At 44.5% G+C, this 18,427-nt stretch overlaps 1 protein-coding gene across 2 annotated transcripts; it reads left to right on the forward strand.

Annotated features, from left to right (window-relative positions):
* Nucleotides 1–712: 712 nt before the first annotated feature.
* Nucleotides 713–17,815, forward strand: LOC107072101 (uncharacterized). Of its 2 annotated transcripts, none has more exons than XM_015331753.2 (5): nucleotides 713–3,337; nucleotides 5,114–5,212; nucleotides 7,628–8,274; nucleotides 8,354–8,630; nucleotides 15,600–17,814. In XM_015331753.2, the coding sequence occupies exons 1-5, from the start codon at nucleotides 3,133–3,135 to the stop codon at nucleotides 15,881–15,883; spliced, it is 1,512 nt and encodes a 503-aa protein (XP_015187239.2). In that variant the 5' UTR covers nucleotides 713–3,132; the 3' UTR covers nucleotides 15,884–17,814. The 2 variants fall into 2 exon arrangements, with proteins under 2 accessions (XP_015187239.2, XP_015187240.2); XM_015331754.2 differs by lacking the exon at nucleotides 713–3,337 and adding an exon at nucleotides 3,557–3,660 and having other exon boundaries at nucleotides 15,600–17,815.
* Nucleotides 17,816–18,427: the final 612 nt, after the last annotated feature.

The following is an 18,427-nucleotide window of genomic DNA, read 5'->3' on the forward strand; positions in this document are numbered from 1 at the left end:
CGCACACGATAATTACGTTTGTAAGTTAAGATTAACAATAATTGCGTTTATCGATCGATCACAGGGTATCGGCGGATGTTAATGAAAGAGATCCGAAAGCGTTTCTTTCTTTTTCATCGGTAATTCAAGCACAAACATGATTACTGTATTCGCAACGTAATGCGAAAATGACGATCGTTATAATTGTTGGTAAACGAGCTATTATTGCGTATTCATTGGATTAAGATATCGCGTATATATTGTATTATATCTGTATTGTTTTTCGACGCATTCAATCTTTAAATTGGTTCTGACCGAATAAACAAACGTAGCCACTAAACGTTAGCCACGATAAGTTGAAATTTCTTGTAGATTAGTCATCGAATAATTTCTCTGGAAACGGAAAGAAACTTGACTTTTTGTGTAATTGGGAAAAAAAAGCGTTTTTTCGTGTTCTATAATTTAGCAGGAGACATTAGGTTGTTCACCGTTTTCTTTCGAGAACCACGATCCACGAGTTTTCCTATTTTCTGCGATAAGAGAAGCAAGCAATCTTCTCCAGCGAAGATACTCTCCTCACTCGTCGGAGTGAGCGAGAATGATTGATGCGGTTTGTCGCTACCTTACTTTTTTCTATTCTACAACGTTTTTCTATTCTCATCTCGCGAAAGAGACTTTGTCGAAAGTAGATGAGTAGATGAGTAGATGAGTAGATGAGTAGATGAGTAGACGAGTACTTTTTTAACCTTTATCATCCTCCAATTGCAAAGACAGTTGCCACTGACTAACAGAGCATTAGATTATATGGATTGTATAATAATATTTAGTATAGACAAAAAAACATAATTGAAACATAATTTAAACATAATTTAAACAATAATTTATTTATATTAAAGAAAGGTGAAGAAAACGCGGCGACGCGCGTTCGTGACGCGTCGTGTTTGTCGATGCATGTCGTCGTCCGACATTTACACAAAAATCCGCCGGACATTTTTCATAATCTATTCCACGAAAGTATCAGGAGTAATAAAGGGTTAATACGGTAATCGCATAAGACGGTAAACGGTTAGATCGGAGAGTATAGATTACGGTCTCGGTTGACGGTGCGTTTCAATTTCGTTGCGAATTAAGTCGAAATAGCGAGTAATTGACACGGGTCTATGGATTTAGGCGAAATATTTTTCTCGCTGTTTCTCAACGGCCCTTTGACAAGAAGAGATCAAGAAAAAATATTGTATATCGTGCACGATTGCTAATTGTCGAATAATTTAATACGACTTAATCGTGTTGCGAGACAAGGAGGACAATTGCGCATTCCTTTCAAGAAAATCCACACATAACGAGACATCGATAATCTTCTTTCGTTATCACCTGTGCCAAAAATATGCTGCGAATGAACGCAAAGTGACGATTGCCAAGATCGAAAAAGTTCATGTCAAATAAAATCTTGTTTCTCTGTTTGTGCATTATCATTGTCGCGTTGCACCAAAAATTCTACCTTATCTATCGGCTTTCGTTATCGCCGATAAATGGAATGGATTTATTTCTTCTTGAAAACAGAATTTCTCTCTCTCTCTCTCTCTCTCTCTCTCTCTCTCTCTCTCTCTCTCTATTGTTCTTTCCTTATCGCAGGGTTCGTTGTAAATGTAAGAAATCATTATTGAGATCGAAATACTTGAATATTATTCGGGAAAGGAAGAAACGCGATATAGTATCAAAATCAGAAAAGTAGTAGGACTTTGTTGTCTTATTTATTAGTAATCGGAGAAAGAGCCGCGTGTAATGTCGATGCACGGTGAATCCCATACGAGTAGTACTTTGGACGTGCGCGCGCGTTTTCTGACTTTCTCTCGCTCGCGTGGGAGGGCAAAGCACAAATATCAATCAGTGAAGTCAAGAGCGGAATCAGGGTGGCCGAGTGGTTCCACATAATGCTGGCGAGCGTAAAGGTAGGATAGAGGTAGGATAGAGGTAGGTTAGAGGTAGGATAGAGATAGATCGAGCGTACGTACATTCGAGATACACACCCAGCTGTACCACCCCCGTACAGAGAATCTCTCATCCGGGTGAATCGCGAGAATAAGCACGTAGAGCACTTGCTAGGTTGCTTGCGCGCGAATGCTACGAATGCTTCTCTGTTTGCGTGTGTGTGTGTGTGTGTGTATGCGGGAGTAGAGTAGGGAAGAAGGAGGCGTGCCAGGGAGGCGGAGCCAACTTTGAAAATCCCAGCTAGTATCCAACATTTCTCTCTCTCCCTCTCTCTCTTTCCCTCTCTCTTTTCCCCTCTCTCTCTCTCTCCCTCTCTCTTTTGGTCTTTATCCGTTCGTGCATCCGTCCGTCCATCCGTCCATCCGTCCACTCTTTCGTCCGTATATCTATCTGCGTTGCTCTTACTTTACTCATTCGTCTCCCACTTCTAATCGGTCTCTCGGTCTCTCTTTCTCTCCCCCCTGAACCGCGTGCGCGCAACTTATTATATACATATATCCGTCTCACTCTTCGTCCATCGTCGTCGTAGTCGTCGTCATCATCGTCGTCGTCGTCGTCGTCGTCGTCGTCGTCGTCGTCGTCGTCGCATGGGAGTCCCTCGGCACTATCGGATCCCGTTAACGGCAGTCGCCGTCGAGACACCCGCTATAACGTCTCTCGCATCTCCGCGACACACACATAATACACACATAATACACACTTAATATACACACGCAACATTAAAGCTCGGTGGTGTGTCATTATTTCCTTTTGTTTTTTTCTTCTTCATCGGCGTTGGATTTGGAGCGTTGGATTTGGAGAGTTGGATTTGGAGCGTCCTGCAATCCTTGCGATCGACGTGCAATAGGAGATTAACCCTTTGTGCTCGTTCGAGAACAATCATTGCAAACTAATTGCGATTAGATCAAGTTTCCAGGATGAAATATTGGAACGTGTTTCTTCTTCTCGTATTCGAGGAAAGATACGACCTATTTTGAAGTTTCGTGCAACGAAGATCATTTTTAACGGATCGGTGCCTCAACTATAGATACTTTTCTTTCATTCAAAGTTACTTGGTTGGATATAGCAAGGAATCCTCCGCGAGGTACGCGGATGTTGGGTGTAGCGAGGAGAAGAAAAAGTTTCCATAAGTATAAGGGAAACAAGAAAGAGTGAATCATCAGGATGATGGAAGTGCAGCAACAACACTCGCCTGTTGGGGTGGGTCCGTTGGATTTTTCGCGTAGAGGTGTAGCCGAAACGTCAGCTTTTCGGGTCGTCAAACCGAAACAACCGACTTCATCGTTGGTACATCAACAGGCTGTGTCACAGGAAACTAATAACAACGAAAATCTTCAAGAAAATTCGCAAGTTTCGCTCGAATCCGAAGGTAAGGTTTTTTCTAGATATAATTGAAAAAAGATGTAGTTGATAGAAATTGGACAATTATCGTTTAACGTTAGGCTTTAAAGGTAATAACGATAATGAAGACTAAAGAAAAAGAAATCATTTGGTAGTCCCTTCATCAAACTATTCCTTACAGAAACTTTGATCGCACACGCAAAGCGAACGTAGAAGCGTGTTGCGCGTTGATTTATGTGTGTATGTGTGTACGCGTGTGTGTGTGTGTGTTGTGTGTTGTGTGTGTGTGTGTGTGTGTGTATGTGTGCAGGTGCGTAAGAGAATCGAGTCGGCAGGATGGCCGTTCAACAGGTGAGGGGATGGATTAGACAGCGTGCCTATACTAATACTCGGTTGCTAATCAGGGTAATAGGCTAACGTAATAATATCATCATCCCACGCAGAGCCGGGCTAAACAGTTTAAGCCGTAATTGCCAGGTGATGGGCAGATCGTGGAGAGGGTTGATGCCTTCCATTCGGATCGAGACATCGAATCTTCTGTTAAGCTGACGATTTCTCTCGATAATTAACATTTTTAACATTCCAATCTTGAAAGAGAGTCAAAGAAATTTTGCATTGAAAGTCTATTATTTGAAAAGTAAATATATAAATGTATCGGGAAGAAAGATATAAGAAGTAGAAACCAGTTTATAGTTAGAATATTAGGACGTTCCATACCCTTGGAAAAAGTTGGGCACACTATGCTAACAGAAAATCACGATGGATTTACGTTTATAGATTTACGTTTATAGATTTACGACAGGGACGATGATAGCGTGGTATGCAGGATAAGCGTTGTACAGAACGAAGAGCGATATTATCGGTGTTCTCTCTCTTTCTTTCTCTCTCTCTCTCTCTCTCTCTCTCTCTCTCTAAGACTGCGTTACCTGCAACGTGTGTACACGTTCGGTGGTATCAACGACATTGTGTACACCGAAACGCTGCGGTCATCTTATCTCGGCCGAGTGGTACCTTCGCTATATAGGAAAATATGATTTATTTCTGATAATCCTACGAGAATGAGATAGCCTTTGCTATGGTAGAGCCGCGGCCGGCGCAACTAATCTCTTCGCGCTATCTCGGATTATCCCGGTCGTTACTATATTGCCCGGATTACCGATTCTTTTTTTTTCCCGCCGATGATTCTTTTCGTCGTATTCGTCAGCATTCAGTATCATTCAATCGAACATTTCGAATCGTCATCCGTCGGGATCTGTTCGGTCTTGAAACCGGGATGGAAAATTCCAAAAATGGGACCTTTTTTTGTATTCTTATAGCTTGATAAATAGGATAATCGGTTGGATAAGGAAAAAAAGAAAAAATCCAAATTTGTAATTCCATGCGATCTAGTCAAGGGATGCGGGTAAAGTTAGGTATTCGTAAATGTTGTAGGTTGCCGATCAAAGAAACCAAGACGATGGATGGTGAATGAATGTTCCTCGATAGGAATGCAGTTTGAAAGAAAGAGAAGGAGTAATAGTCGAGACACGGTTGATAAATAGAGGAGGGTTTCCCTCCTTTCTAATAAAGACGCTCTTGTCGAGGGGTTGATCTTTCCTACGAACTGGGAATACCAAATTTGTCAGGACTTGAGACGTTACAGATGCGTATTCCTCCTAGGTTCTTTAGTGTAACACGCGCAACGAGGAACGAATATAAACACATTCTATAACAAGACTTTTATCCTCTTCTTTTATTTCTTTTCTATGTTCTTAACGAATGTTGATACATATTCACTTATTACTTGTTTACTTTTTACTTTTAGGTGGATGCAACGTACGTTTAATGTTCCCAAGACTATGGGCACCATTTGGAAATACAACTGAGGTTACGAATCTTCCACCGCTACCGAAAAGTCACTCAGGTATACTCGAATTGCATCTATTACGACGGTGTATGTGTGCGTGCGTGGGTGTGCGTGCGTGCGTGGGTGTGTGTGCGTGGGTGCGTGTGGGACACGGGGGAGTTTCTCTCAACTTCCACCTCCGCTATGGCGGCTAGTTTTTATTCGCCAATCGTTAATAACGACTGGTCGTCCGATGATTGGGATAAATGGTAGCACGCGTCATACCGCGGATGGACATGGGCTCTTCTAACTCTTAGCATCCCAATTGGAGCAGATTAGAGGCGCAGCTTAGGGATTCGGACGCGTCGTCGGTCCCTTTGTACTCGTCGTACGACATTGGTCTCTTTCTCTCTCTTTCTCTCTCTTTCTCATGTCAGTCGTACCTACCCTAAATTAGTAACGTCTTGTCATGTTAATACGCATATATCGGCTCTCTTCCTACTCCTTCCTAGTGGCTACACGTGGCTCCTCTTATCTTCGACTCATCATCGAGTCGCGTAGTAGCATTTTTATTTAAACGCGTTGGAATCGTATTGAATCAATGATCGTCTGATGAATGAAAAACAAGGAGGAGAAACGAATAATTTGTATCACGATTGTTACGATGTTTCTTTTTCATGTTAAGCGCTAGCACGACGAGTATTTTTGCTACCTATTTTATTGTTGTCTTCTTTTTGAACGAACATGATTTAGGAGAGGGAGAAAGAGATCATAAAAAGGGGTATTAAGTTTAAATGAGTACTGACGGCTCGATGAAAAATCCTTTTTTGAAAACCCACATCTTCCTGGCGCGGTCGTACCGTCTATTGACGGCGCCGTCGTTGATCGTCGTACTTACATATTTCTTTCCACGAACAAACGAACAAACGAACAAACGAACAAACGAACAAACGAACAGGACGGAAGGAGTTTGACGATTTGTAGCGTGTTGGAGCCTTAATAGCGGCAGATCGCTACGCAGTAAACGACTGACGGACGACGCAAGATTAACTCGATCTAATTGTCCCCCCAACCACCCCCTCTCTCCCCCTGAAAAGGCCTGGACTTCCTTTATTAATCTACGTTGACGACTATCTTCGACATCGTTGTCTGTCTTTGCTACCCTTCTTCTTTCCAAAACTTTCTTCATAAATCTCTAGAAGCAAATTGTCCTCTGTCGTTTATTTCACTAAAATCGGATTCGCTCGAAGAAAGATTAAAAGGGAAGGGACAAGGACCGGATTAGCATTATCAAATGAGCAACGTTATCTTGATTGCAACGACTCTAGTCGAATGATATTAAAGCGCTCGAGTCCTTCGTACTCGAGTACGAAAGTTCTGACGGCAAAGGCGGACCGAGGTGAACCATCTGCTGGACGGTCGCTACGATGACGACTGTTTTTTCACGACGCTTTGCACTTTGCACCGAATGCTTTTTACCGCATTCCACTATATCCCAGATGTGGCATTTGCGTAAGCAGTTCTTCCTAACTCGTCCCGAGTCACATCTGTCCGGACTTCCTCTTTCTTCTCGTCATATTTTTATTTCGTTCCACTTTCCTTCTTCTCTTCTCAAAGATCCATCCCCTTTTTATCTTTCTTACGTTCGTTTTTATCTCCTTCCTTTGTCAAAACTACCTTCGCATGAATTCTCTCGGAAGATAGAGAAGAGTCTACTCTAGCTTAGTTTACTCGATACGAGTTTTCAATGACAGAACGTAATCTTTTCAATTGATATACATATTATATATAGTATATTTTTTTTTATTTTCCCTCCAATTATATCATGTGTCGCAAACAATGACATTTTTTTATCGAGCAGCACGGATCGATTCTTCCTACTATTGCCGTAATATACTTTGCGGATATTAATGCATCGGAAGAACAAAATCTATTCATCGATCTTTTAGCAAGTACGAACAAGTACGAAAGTAGTACGAAAGTAGTATCTTGTGCATCTATCTTCCGATAAAAATGATTGCTATCTCTTTATATTATCTACATCTCCCTCTGTTGTACATATTCATTTTTCCCAAACGCTATAGCCGTTCGGGGCTATAGTACCGCGGGCGTGAGCGTTTTTCATTACATTAGGTCGCTCTCGTCGTGGCCTGTTCCTGCCTTATTTTGATTCGATTGCAAAGCCACCAGGAGTCAAGATAATAATCGGCCCTTCGACGATGCAGGGGGTCGCAGTAGAGTGAGTCCTTTAAATGCGATTATCCGGGCACGGCTGGCTGCGTTATACGCACCACCAGTAGTAGTAGTAGTAGTAGCAGCAGCACGTGACCGCGTGTCGCGTGCACGGATTATAAATATAATATACTCGGGCCCACAAGTTGCATCATAGCAAATTACGATGCGATCGTAAATCACAACGCGTTATTGCTCATTCGTCGACATGGCATCGACGACCAATTAGATGTTCATCTTTCTTTTGTATTGTTTTCGCAGAACGATTGTCCTTTGGCGTTGGTCGTCTGGTAGGTTCACCGGCGACAACGAGCCCCTCGCCGTCGCATTCGCCGTGCCCAGAGTCCCCCTCTCCGGCACTCGATCGTCGAGACTGCACCGAGATAGACGTCGACGTAGAGGAGGAAGAAGTCGACGTGGACGTGGAAGAGGTTGGCGAGGAGGACGACCGAACCCATCGTTCTTCGTCGACGCCATCGCCTACCGGGACGATAACCTCGGCGACGTCTCACTCGCATCCGCCTAAAAGATCGGCCGATACGTTCAGCGTGTCGGCGCTTCTGAGGCCCGACCCACCCTCGGCTCACCTTCAAAATGCTTCTCCTCCCATTGGCGGGGGAGCTCATCCGGCAACACCGAGCTCCTCCATACTCTATCCACCTCTTCATCTTCAGGGTGGCCTTCTGCCACCTCATCCTCACCATCCTCTCTCTTACCTTCATCCTCAATTGTTGCCCCATCATCTTTTGCCGCCTCACTTGCACCCGCTGTTACGCGGCGTCCATCCTGGACACCCGGCTCTGCACTCAACTCACACGGCACACGGGCTGCATCATCCCCATCCGCTCGCAGACGTTTACAGCTGCGTCAAGTGCGACAAGATGTTTAGCACGCCTCACGGCCTCGAGGTACGTAAACGTCATTGAGTCAAGAGAACTCTCTTTGACAGGAAATTGCGATATCATCGATTGTAAAATGCCTCGATAGGTGCACGCGAGAAGATCTCACAACGGGAAGAGACCGTTCGCTTGCGAACTCTGCAACAAAACCTTTGGCCACGAGATAAGTTTGACGCAACACAGGGCAGTACATTCCGCTGAAAAGGTCTTCGAATGTAAGCAGTGCGGAAAAGCGTTCAAACGATCGAGCACCCTGAGCACGCACTTGCTGATACACTCCGATACCAGGCCGTATCCGTGTCAATTTTGTGGAAAACGTTTCCATCAGAAGAGCGACATGAAGAAACATACTTACATACACACAGGTAGGTGACAGGTATATCCCGGGCTTTCTTTTACCCCAAATTACATTACGAAAAGCATTTTCGATAATCACGCGATCCAGCTAAATCTCGCGAGTCTCAGGATACTTTCAGCATAGTCTCGTAGAAATTTATCGGGCTGCTGCTCCGATGGAGTTGGAAGGAATTAATTAACGAAGCGACTTTCTACGATAAATAATGCATCCAACCGTCTGGACGAAGTCAGTATTGTGCGCGAGGCGAGACGATTCGCTCGAGTTCAGGCACATGTGGCCGGTTGGTTTCTGCTGGATGAATGGTTGGACAGGGGCAGGGGCAGAGGCAGGGGCAGGGGCAGGGGCAGAGGCAGTGGCAGTGGCAGAAGCAGGGGGCAGGAGGGTGTGTGGGGTCCCCCCCCCCTCCCCACCCCGGGTTAGGTCTGCCGAGCCCCACATTGCGAGTTTCGTTCGGTAATAATCGTAATGTCTTTCGGGGTGATTCCCCTGTTCCTCTCGTATTCCGTTTACCCCTCAGGTTCTTTGCTTCCACGAGTAGTAGTATAGTGTCCCCCTCCCCCAATTGTCGATCTTCGAATAGAATTTTATCGCGGCGATTATAGTCCGTGGGAAAAGCGGAACGAGTTAGCCTCTCGCTAATCCCAGTGGAAAGATTTTCCGCGCTTTTCGGATTGATCTTCCAATATGTTAGGATCGATGAAAATAAAGTAAGTACATGATGATACGTTTCTCTCTAGTTAAATTCCATGATCATTTGTCTCGCAAAGGATAACCTTTTTGTTTTTTTATCGAAACCCGACTCCGATATCGGAAGTCGAGAACATCGCCGAAGGGATGGCGTTGGGACACTTGACACTCGTGCGTCTGAAAGCTGACGGAGCGACGGTTCTGAAGGAGAAGACTAGGTTCTTAAGTGGGAGGCAAAGCGGGTCTGGCCTTTGTATCGTTTCCATGGCAACCCTCCCAATGTCTTATCAAATTATCACCTTGTTCTCTCCCTTCTTCTTATCGTTTGGGTTGCTTCCGTCGCTAGATCACTTCCAGCTCCTTATTCACCCTTCTTGGAAGGAAGTAAAACTGCCTCGTCAGGATTCGTTGAAAGAGGATACAAAGCGATGGTGGTGGTCACTTGCTTGCGGGCCCGCTAACAACCTATGGGACCGCAACGACGAGTTCGTCCACTTCGTTTATTTGTCTAGTTTATTTGCTAAGTCTCTTCTCGATCCAACGCGAGGGTCGCAACGGAACATTTAATTCATTATTCAGAGGGATGAAAAATTGATTGACTCGACGTCCGATACTCCGTTCAGGAGTAACGCGCGTCGCAATTGCTTCGTGAAATGACGATGCTCCGGTCAGTTATTCTCTTCCTTTTTCCTCGACGTTTCCATCACGTTTCCATCACGTTTCCATCACGTTTCCATCACGTTTCTATTTCGACGAAATTACTTTTCGATAGGATCAACGGGATTCTCCCTCCTTTATCCCAACGATCATGATTTCGAGGTCCATTCACAAACGCGAGCAATTTCTATTGACCAGCTTTCAGTTTCTACGGCATAAAACATAAAAGGCAACGATAAAAGGTGAACGTTCTCGACGTTGAGAGAAAATTTGTAGGATTCGTAAGATTAATCGGTTGATCGAAGTTTACGCGTTACGCGTTTTTCCTCGATCGAACAAATACTTGTTAGTTTTTTTTTTCTTTCGTCGCTTTATATTCAAGTACTGTGAAAACTCGTTCGCGTACGTGCGTGAGAGACAGATAGAGAGGGTGTTCTGGGATTCGAAACTAATGATAATAAGTCCTCGTTGTCTCTCTCCCTTTCTTTCTCTTCCACTTTCGATCTCTTCTCTCGGTCGTTCTTTTTTTGCCGTCCCTCTGCAACCACATTCCCTTCGTCGTGAACACGGGCCATGTGCAATAAGGGTGCGGCACCGTCGGATTCCCCGGGGACCGGCATGGCGTAACGTAAAATCATTATTAGGTAGGTAGGTAGGTAGGTAGGTAGGTAGGTAGGCAAGTAGTTAGGTAGGTAGGTAGGTAGGTAGGTAGGTAGGTAGGTAGGTAGGTAGATAGTTGGTGGTGGTGGTGCACACAAGGACAGAGAGAGAGAGAGAGAGAGAGAGAAAGGGAAACGTTAGCTTGGAAAGGGAGAGAGTCGGGCGCTTTAGGGGGTTGGGAATAAGAGCTCTGCAAATATTGTTCGTGCGCGAGTCGGCAAGCGGAGTAGCAAGTCGAGGGGGAAGCGTTACCTTCGTCATTAGGAGGGCTCTACGTTGGGGGGGGGGGGTGGTACGTCGAGGTGGCAGCGTATGAAGAGTCAAGTGCACGGTGGCTGCGAGCAGCTCCCGCACGAGAGATCGATTGGATAACGTCGCGTCATGGGTATCGAGAAGGCGACAGACTGACAAGTGGTCAACCACCCTCTTGCGAAAACATTGCGGCTCCATCGGAAAAACGTTTTTCTTTGGGGTGATGCTCGAACGACGGCTCTCTCGATGATCACGGCCAAGATCTCTTTTCCTTCGGTACAATCAGATTTCTTGGTCTCTTAGTCGAGTCATTCTACTGTTGCAGAACGATGCGTTACGATGTAAAATAGATATTTCGATTGTTAATTAGACATTCCGTTTGTTCCATAGTGTACATTGATTGCGATTACAAGAGAATCGATGTAATCTTATATCGAGACAATCCTATATAGAGACACCGCACCCCTTAAACAGTTGCCGTGACACACGGCAGTGCGTCGTCTTTTGTTTTTACAATAAACACAACCTGTCCGCTCTTTGGGTGTCGTTCTCTGAGGGAAGAAGATCAACGTCAATTGTATACTTTTCCTTGTCCCAACTGGTCGATTTCGTTTCGTTTCATTTCGTTCTGTTTCGTTTCGTTTCGTTTTCACTGCCGACGAAAATGCCGACGAAAGTGCCGACGATTATTTTAGTGAGAATTAGGTGCGAACGCGCGAGCATTAGTTTTGTTTCTTTCTCTCTCCCTCTCTCTGTTCTCGAACGAATGCGTCGCGGTTCGTCGTGGTCGTAAGCGTTGACGTAGAACTAATTAATGCAATTTCGTTCGTTCGTTGGCGTAACGTGATGCCCTGTTAAAACAGTCATAAAAGAGAATTAATTGAAAAAAATGATTCTACGTTCTCGTATCAAGGATATACGTTCTATGTGCAACGACTGTACACGTCAACAACGCGTCGTAGGTGTAAATTACAATTAGGTTAGACTCTCGTGGCGCTATTTTGCGTTTTACCTTTAACGAATGAGGAATACCTGCTGCTGGTCTTGCTCTGAAACTTGTCTCGAGGGTACTGTTTGAGAACATTGCGGGCGGGCGCGTTCACGGTATACCTATTAGAGGTTTAGAGAAGGCCGCAACATTACCTAAGCTGTTTAAACTTTGGCGACGAGGGGACCGCTCGGAAGGCCCCCTTTTCATAATTCCGTCGACGTAAAGAGTCGTGCTTGGAAATTTATCTATTTCCTCGCGATTCCTAGGTAGCACGCAAAGTAAATTTTCAACTGCGAACCGAGTAATCACCATCTTTATCGTGCCGATTGTTCAATTGTTCGCACAAACGAAACAATTTAGAGTATCATAGAAGAAGTTTGGTCAAGGAAGCAAAGGTAGTGGTGTTAGTGTATCGAAGGAAGGACAAAGTTTGCTGCCTCGCTTTATCGCTATTGGGTTCGAGCTTGGAGCTTCGAGCGTTGGATGTCGAGGACGTTACGTTTAATGCGACGATGGTAAGCCGGTAGGAACATCCGATGCTGCATCAAACATGCAAATTCGCTGATATAACGTTACACGGATACCTCGACGCGATCCGTTATCATCGTGACGACGATCCGTTGAGCGTTGGCACCGTGCGACATAGTAGTATAGGAGCATGATTAAATTTCCAAGGATATCGACACGACAGGAACACGTAAATCCTCCTTCCTCCTTCCTCCTTCTTCCATCCATCTACGTTGTTATTCGTAGTACGTGTGCAGGTACGTGTGCAGGTACGTGTGCAGGTACGTAGGACTCGTATCTTCCTCCTCGTCGTCTCGTCTCTTCCTTTTTCGGGCTAGAAGCTTGAAATTAACTATCAAAGATGCGAAACGTCGTTACAGCATCTACTGCGGCATCTACTGCGGCATCTACTACGGCGTCATCGATAAAGCTTCTTCATCCTTCTTAGACTTTGCTTTTCAAAAGGACCCTGAGAGAGTAATGCGATAGAAAGATGGATGAAGGATATTAGTCTTATATCGTTTTCTAGGATAGGGAAAGAAAAAGAAGGTTTGATATTTATTCATCGCGGTGGACTGTCATGCTGGTTAGGAAAAGAGGAGCACGCGTCATCTCCGTTAATGGACGGTAATCGTAAGATATGAAATGTAAGGCGATCAAGGATAATTAGAAGGAGTAGAGAGAAGCTTAGGTAGCGGGACCCTTCGCGCCAATGGCACAGATCGGATTTGTCACGATTCCTAATGTTGATCGACGCCTTAATAATTTAATAGCCATACGTCCGCCGTGATCGTCCGGGAGAAGATTATTACCGCGGATCCCTCGGTTAGATCGAAAGCACTAAGGAGCTAACAGACTTAGCGGCGGTATCGCGTTTCCTCCTTTACTTTGGCTCCGGTCTCTACCCTCTACGGGAAATATTGTATATCGCGACGGAAGCCACCGCTCTCCAGAGACAATAATTGCCATCAATCCCATCATTGCTTGACGTTCTTTCCAAACTTTTTTTATCTTTTTCTCTTCTTTTTTCTTTTTTTTTTTTTTTTTTTTTTTTTTTTAACCGATAAACTAACGTACTAACGTATTCCCTTAACCATAGCCGTCCTTTCGAAGGCTATCACTTGTTCTCTCTCTCTCTCTTTATCTCTCGAAATCCGCCCATTTGACGACCGGGTAAAACGTGCGTTGCAAACACGACACGGCACGGCACGGCACGGCACGGGTCGTGTCCGTGCACGTAGCCGTGAAATAGTAAATACAAAGCTCCCGTGTCGATTCGACGCTCGATTCGACGCTCAATTCGACGCGCGATTCGATCCCCTCGAGAGGCTGCTAACATTCGCTGACACGCCGGTATTTCGATACCACCGCACGGACACGCCCGTGAAATATACGAGGACTACTATAGCCGAGTGTTAACCCGCATTTTCGAGCGTTTGTCGGCACGACGATCGATGACAAGAAATTCAAATTGCACCGGGGACGCATTCGGCTATTTGGAATTACTTTCGATCCTTGTTTTCCCTGTTTTCGATGTTTAGTTTCCCTCTTTCCATTTTTACTCGAATCTATCGAAAGCGTTTAATCATTACTAAATAGATATTTAGTATATTTGAAGTATTCCAAAGAAATCTATGCTACCCTCGTACGATTCGCTCTCTCTTTCTCCTTCTCTCTCGTTGGCAAGAACTTTCCTTTGGAAAGAAAAGAGGGCCGCCTCCAGAGACGCAACCCGCAGAGTAGAGACGTGGTCGATGAAGACGAGAAGAAATCAATGCCTCGGTCAGAGTCCGCTTCACCTTCCTCTCTCTCCTCTCCACTCAGCAATATTCTCCGCCTACTCGTTTTCTCCTCTTTTTGCTCTTTCGCTTGGAGTTTATTCGCAACCGATAAAACTCAAAGATTTGTCTGTCGACTATTTCGTCGTCGTAAAAAATCGAATATCAATGTTGATGCAATTGGTTAAGGATAAAATGGGAACAAGTTGGACTGTTGGTATCGAAGAATAATACTTTTTTGCTTTGTCAATTCTAAAAGTAATACGTATCCGTAGAAATGGCGGTAATAGAAAAGGAAAAGGAGAAGAGAGAGGGAGAATTAGCGGAGGAAAAGACCCTTGCAAGATTTCCACGAGTTTAATATAGTTTTAGGGGCGTCGACTGAGAAAGAGAGTACGGGGGTGTAATGGTGTCTTAAACCGCAGTGACTCTCAACTAAGAGAGTAAACTCTCTCTCTCTCTCTCTCTCGTAGTTTCGAATAGCTTTGTCGGTCCCCGCTCGAGCCGAACACGACGTTTTTCGATTGTGTTGCAGCTCTCGAAGGATTTGTCAAGGTGCGCGAATCTACCTAGGAAATCGTAACAAGAGCGGTGCTACTTTCTTTTCCCAGCGAAAATAAAGACGAAAAGGGCAACCACCATCGGTGCGAGGGACTCCCGACGGTTCTTGATTTTTACGAGCGCGTAAATTCCAGAGGGCAACTTCCTTCTTACTCTCGGCCCACCCCTCTCGTGAATTCCACAGCATGGAATTTCAGGTCGCCATTAACTCCGAATCCCCTCGAATCACGATTTGAAAGAGCTCGCGATACTATTGCGAATCAATTTTTATTTTGGCAAAAAATCAGCTACGTATAATTTCTCTTTTCATCGTTTCGTCGGGAAAAATCTTAGAGCATTATTAAATACTCGTAATAGTGGTTGGAAAAAAAAAAGTCAAAAATGGATGGACGAATAACGCGAATCCGCGAATACTTTGGAGGAACGGAGGAACGGAGGAGAGAGAGAGAGAGAGAGAGAGTCCATTAACATCCCTCGGCTGGTCACTCGCGGCAGCATAGTTGGAATCGTTGCTACTCTGTTGCTGCTTCCCTCTCTCCCGACGGAGGGTGGAAAGTGCGCACGTGCAATTCCTCATCCCTCGGTGTCTATCCGGTTACGGCTTATCCCGGTGGTAGTCATGGCAACACAGGGGTCGGTGCCGCCCCTGGCCGCCAATCAGAGCTCACCGAGCTCTCGGCGATCCGTCCCTTCACTCCTCACGGTGGCGGCGGCGGCGGCGACGGCGGCGGCGGAGGCTCCGGCTTCGCTGAGATTCCCGCTTGGGAGGAAATCTTGACCGGGCGTGCCCTGCATCTCTGATACCACCCCTCGAAGGAACTTCCTTCTTGGTTGTTGCTAAAATCGTTCGATAATAATTTGGATTTGTTTGATTTTGACGCAGGTGAAAAGCCGCACAAATGTCAAGTATGCGGCAAGGCCTTCTCGCAGAGTAGCAATCTGATAACGCACTCGAGGAAACACACGGGATTCAAGCCATTCGCGTGCGAACTCTGCGGACGAGCTTTCCAGAGGAAGGTCGATCTAAGGAGGCATCGTGAAACTCAGCACGCCGATTTAGGGACGTCGTCGTCGTCGTCGTCGTCGTCGCATCGACCAGCACCCGGAATCACCACGATTCCATCGCAGAATTCTTTGCCAAGTGGAAATGTGTCGATAATGCAATGAAGAGGTGCCCATGGATGAAAAAATGCTAATCGCCGGAAGAGTGCAATCGAAGGACAAAGATCCGAAGGAGGACACGGGAACAAAGAAATTTAGGGTGTTTGGATCGTCGTCAAAGTCCAAATCGAATTGTATTTTTGTTTCTTTTTCTTCTTATTCCATTTCGACTAGCAAAACAAACTTCTTTTCTCGCTTTTTCTTAGATATCGTAAACGGATTCTCTGATATCGGCGACGTTTCTTCGAATGGCCAAAGTCGTTGGATCATTAAAACTATAAATAATAGGGAAAGGAGAAAAGAAAGAGAGAAGAAATGTAAAATAACGTTGTTCTACTAAATTATTATATCTATCGTTTGTGAATATAAACCTTATACGCGCGAGGTGGGGGTTTATTATCATAGATACGTAGAGACATTTTAACGTCCTCGTTCTTTGCTCGTTGGTCGATTTTCATCGAAAAATTGATGAAGTTTGTTAGCGAATAAGAGAGGAACGCACATCGACGCACACTTTGCATATCTCTTTCGCGAAGAGGAAAGACGACTCGTCGGGACTCCATTTCTGGACAAAGTCCTCTGGATCGCAACTGTGACCAAACTTGTAAATAGCACCGTAGACCGTATCTCTTTTTGTTAGTCTAATTGTAAGCGTTTACTCGCGCGTGCTTGCGCACGCATTACTACATACATATGAATGTGGATATAAAATGACTCGAACCTATAAATATAAATAGAGAAACCGTCAACGTTGCACCGATCCGGTGGCGGTATTTCTTCGCACTAAATTTCCCTTCAAATTCCCCCTCGAATTCCCCTCAAATTCCCCTCAAATTCCCCTCCTCGATGAGACCAACTCTCAATATTGTATTATGTATATTCGATTCTTTCTCCTTCCTCTTTCCCTTATCAAAGTTTTTATTGTTGTACCATTGATATCATTATGTAATTATTGTAATTAGAACTCGCTGCTATTATTATTATTATTATTATTATTGTCTATTATTATATTATCATTATTATTTTTATTATTATTATTATTATTATTATTATTATTATTATTATTATTATTATTATGAATAAAAGCTGTTACCATTTGTAAACCGTTCGTTGGTGAGGAATGAAGGAACGAGAGCAAAACGCGACTCGTTTCGATTTCAAACGAATTCATCCCATTTTGTCCGAGAGAAACGTCGAGAACGATTAATCGAGATCTCGTTGAATCTGACGAAGCGAAAGATCACGGTCATTTTGACTAGGTCGTAGACTCGATGTAATTCATGGCAATTCAAGGGTCGATGCCAATTAAGCGGGCTGTTACCAAGAAGAAACCCTTAATATATTTTCCCTTTGAGTTTCCTTCTTATTTATATATTATATTTGTTTTTCTTATTGTGGACTAGTGAAAAACGAAAAGATTCAAGTAGAGGAAATTTTGTCGAGAAACGATTTTACTTTGGAAAATGGAATAGGAGAGGTAGACAAAGGGCGAGAGAACATTACGGCACTGACTGCACGACACCATGACGCAGGCAGGCAGGCAGGCAGGCAGGCAGGCAGGCACGGGAGCAGATTGGACAGTTATTGCATTCTGGGTAAGATTAATTGATATGGGACTCGGGCCTAGAGGGGGGCTCGCTTAAACCGTGTCTCAGTCACGGGGCTTGGGATGAGAGAGCGGTGATTAACCAATTGCACCGTTGAACGAACTCGAACCGAAAGCCACCCCTCCCTCACTATCTTACCAACCCCCTCGCTCTAATAGCCATTGAGTAATGGAGAGGCTCTCATTATTAAATAGCGCAGGATAAATGCGCGCGCTTGCGTAGCTATGCGCGCTCGTAGTAGACGTGCGATTATCAAGGAATCCTCATTAACCGCTGCTACCCGTCATGTGTCCCAAGGTGGACACACTCTTTCATCGATATTTCATTATCAATAAATTCGTTCAAAGTTCAACAAAGTTCAACAAAGTTTATTAAATATTCCGACCTATGTGAAAATCCTATCGTAGAAAATGAATAAAATATTAAAACAAAAGAGCAAAAGAGATAGGTACTATTTTGAGTTCGATATTGGAAAATATTGAAAAGAGAAACGAGCTCTTTGAAGCCTCTCTCTCTCTCTCTCTCTCTCTCTCTCTCTCTCTCTCTCTCTGGCGAATAACTCGGAGAGGACGAGTATTGCATATGAATATAGTCGCGAGAGGATACACCTTATGACTGTTAAGATATTCACGGCCCCGCGGAGGACACCCTACTTTGAAATATTATATTGCCCAACGGGTCAACCTACCTTCTTTTTCTCGCTAGTTTTGCATTAGGAAAAGCGAGATGACATCGTAGATTCGGTGTGTACTTTTCCATATTATTTACAACCTCGTCGTACGCGCTTTACGCTTTACGCCCCGCCGCAATAACTCGACCGAGTGGGTCCACGAGTGTCAGCAAATTGCTGCAAAACGAGAACTACTTTTATTTCTTTCCTCTGCTATTATTGTCATTTTCGAAAGATTGCTTGGTATAGAAAGATGGACTAGTTACGTACGGC

This window comes from Polistes dominula, unplaced genomic scaffold (genome assembly GCF_049000335.1).
Source record: "Polistes dominula isolate Pdom_NZ unplaced genomic scaffold, Pdom_raw_medaka contig_73, whole genome shotgun sequence".
Taxonomy (NCBI): Eukaryota; Metazoa; Arthropoda; class Insecta; order Hymenoptera; family Vespidae; genus Polistes; species Polistes dominula.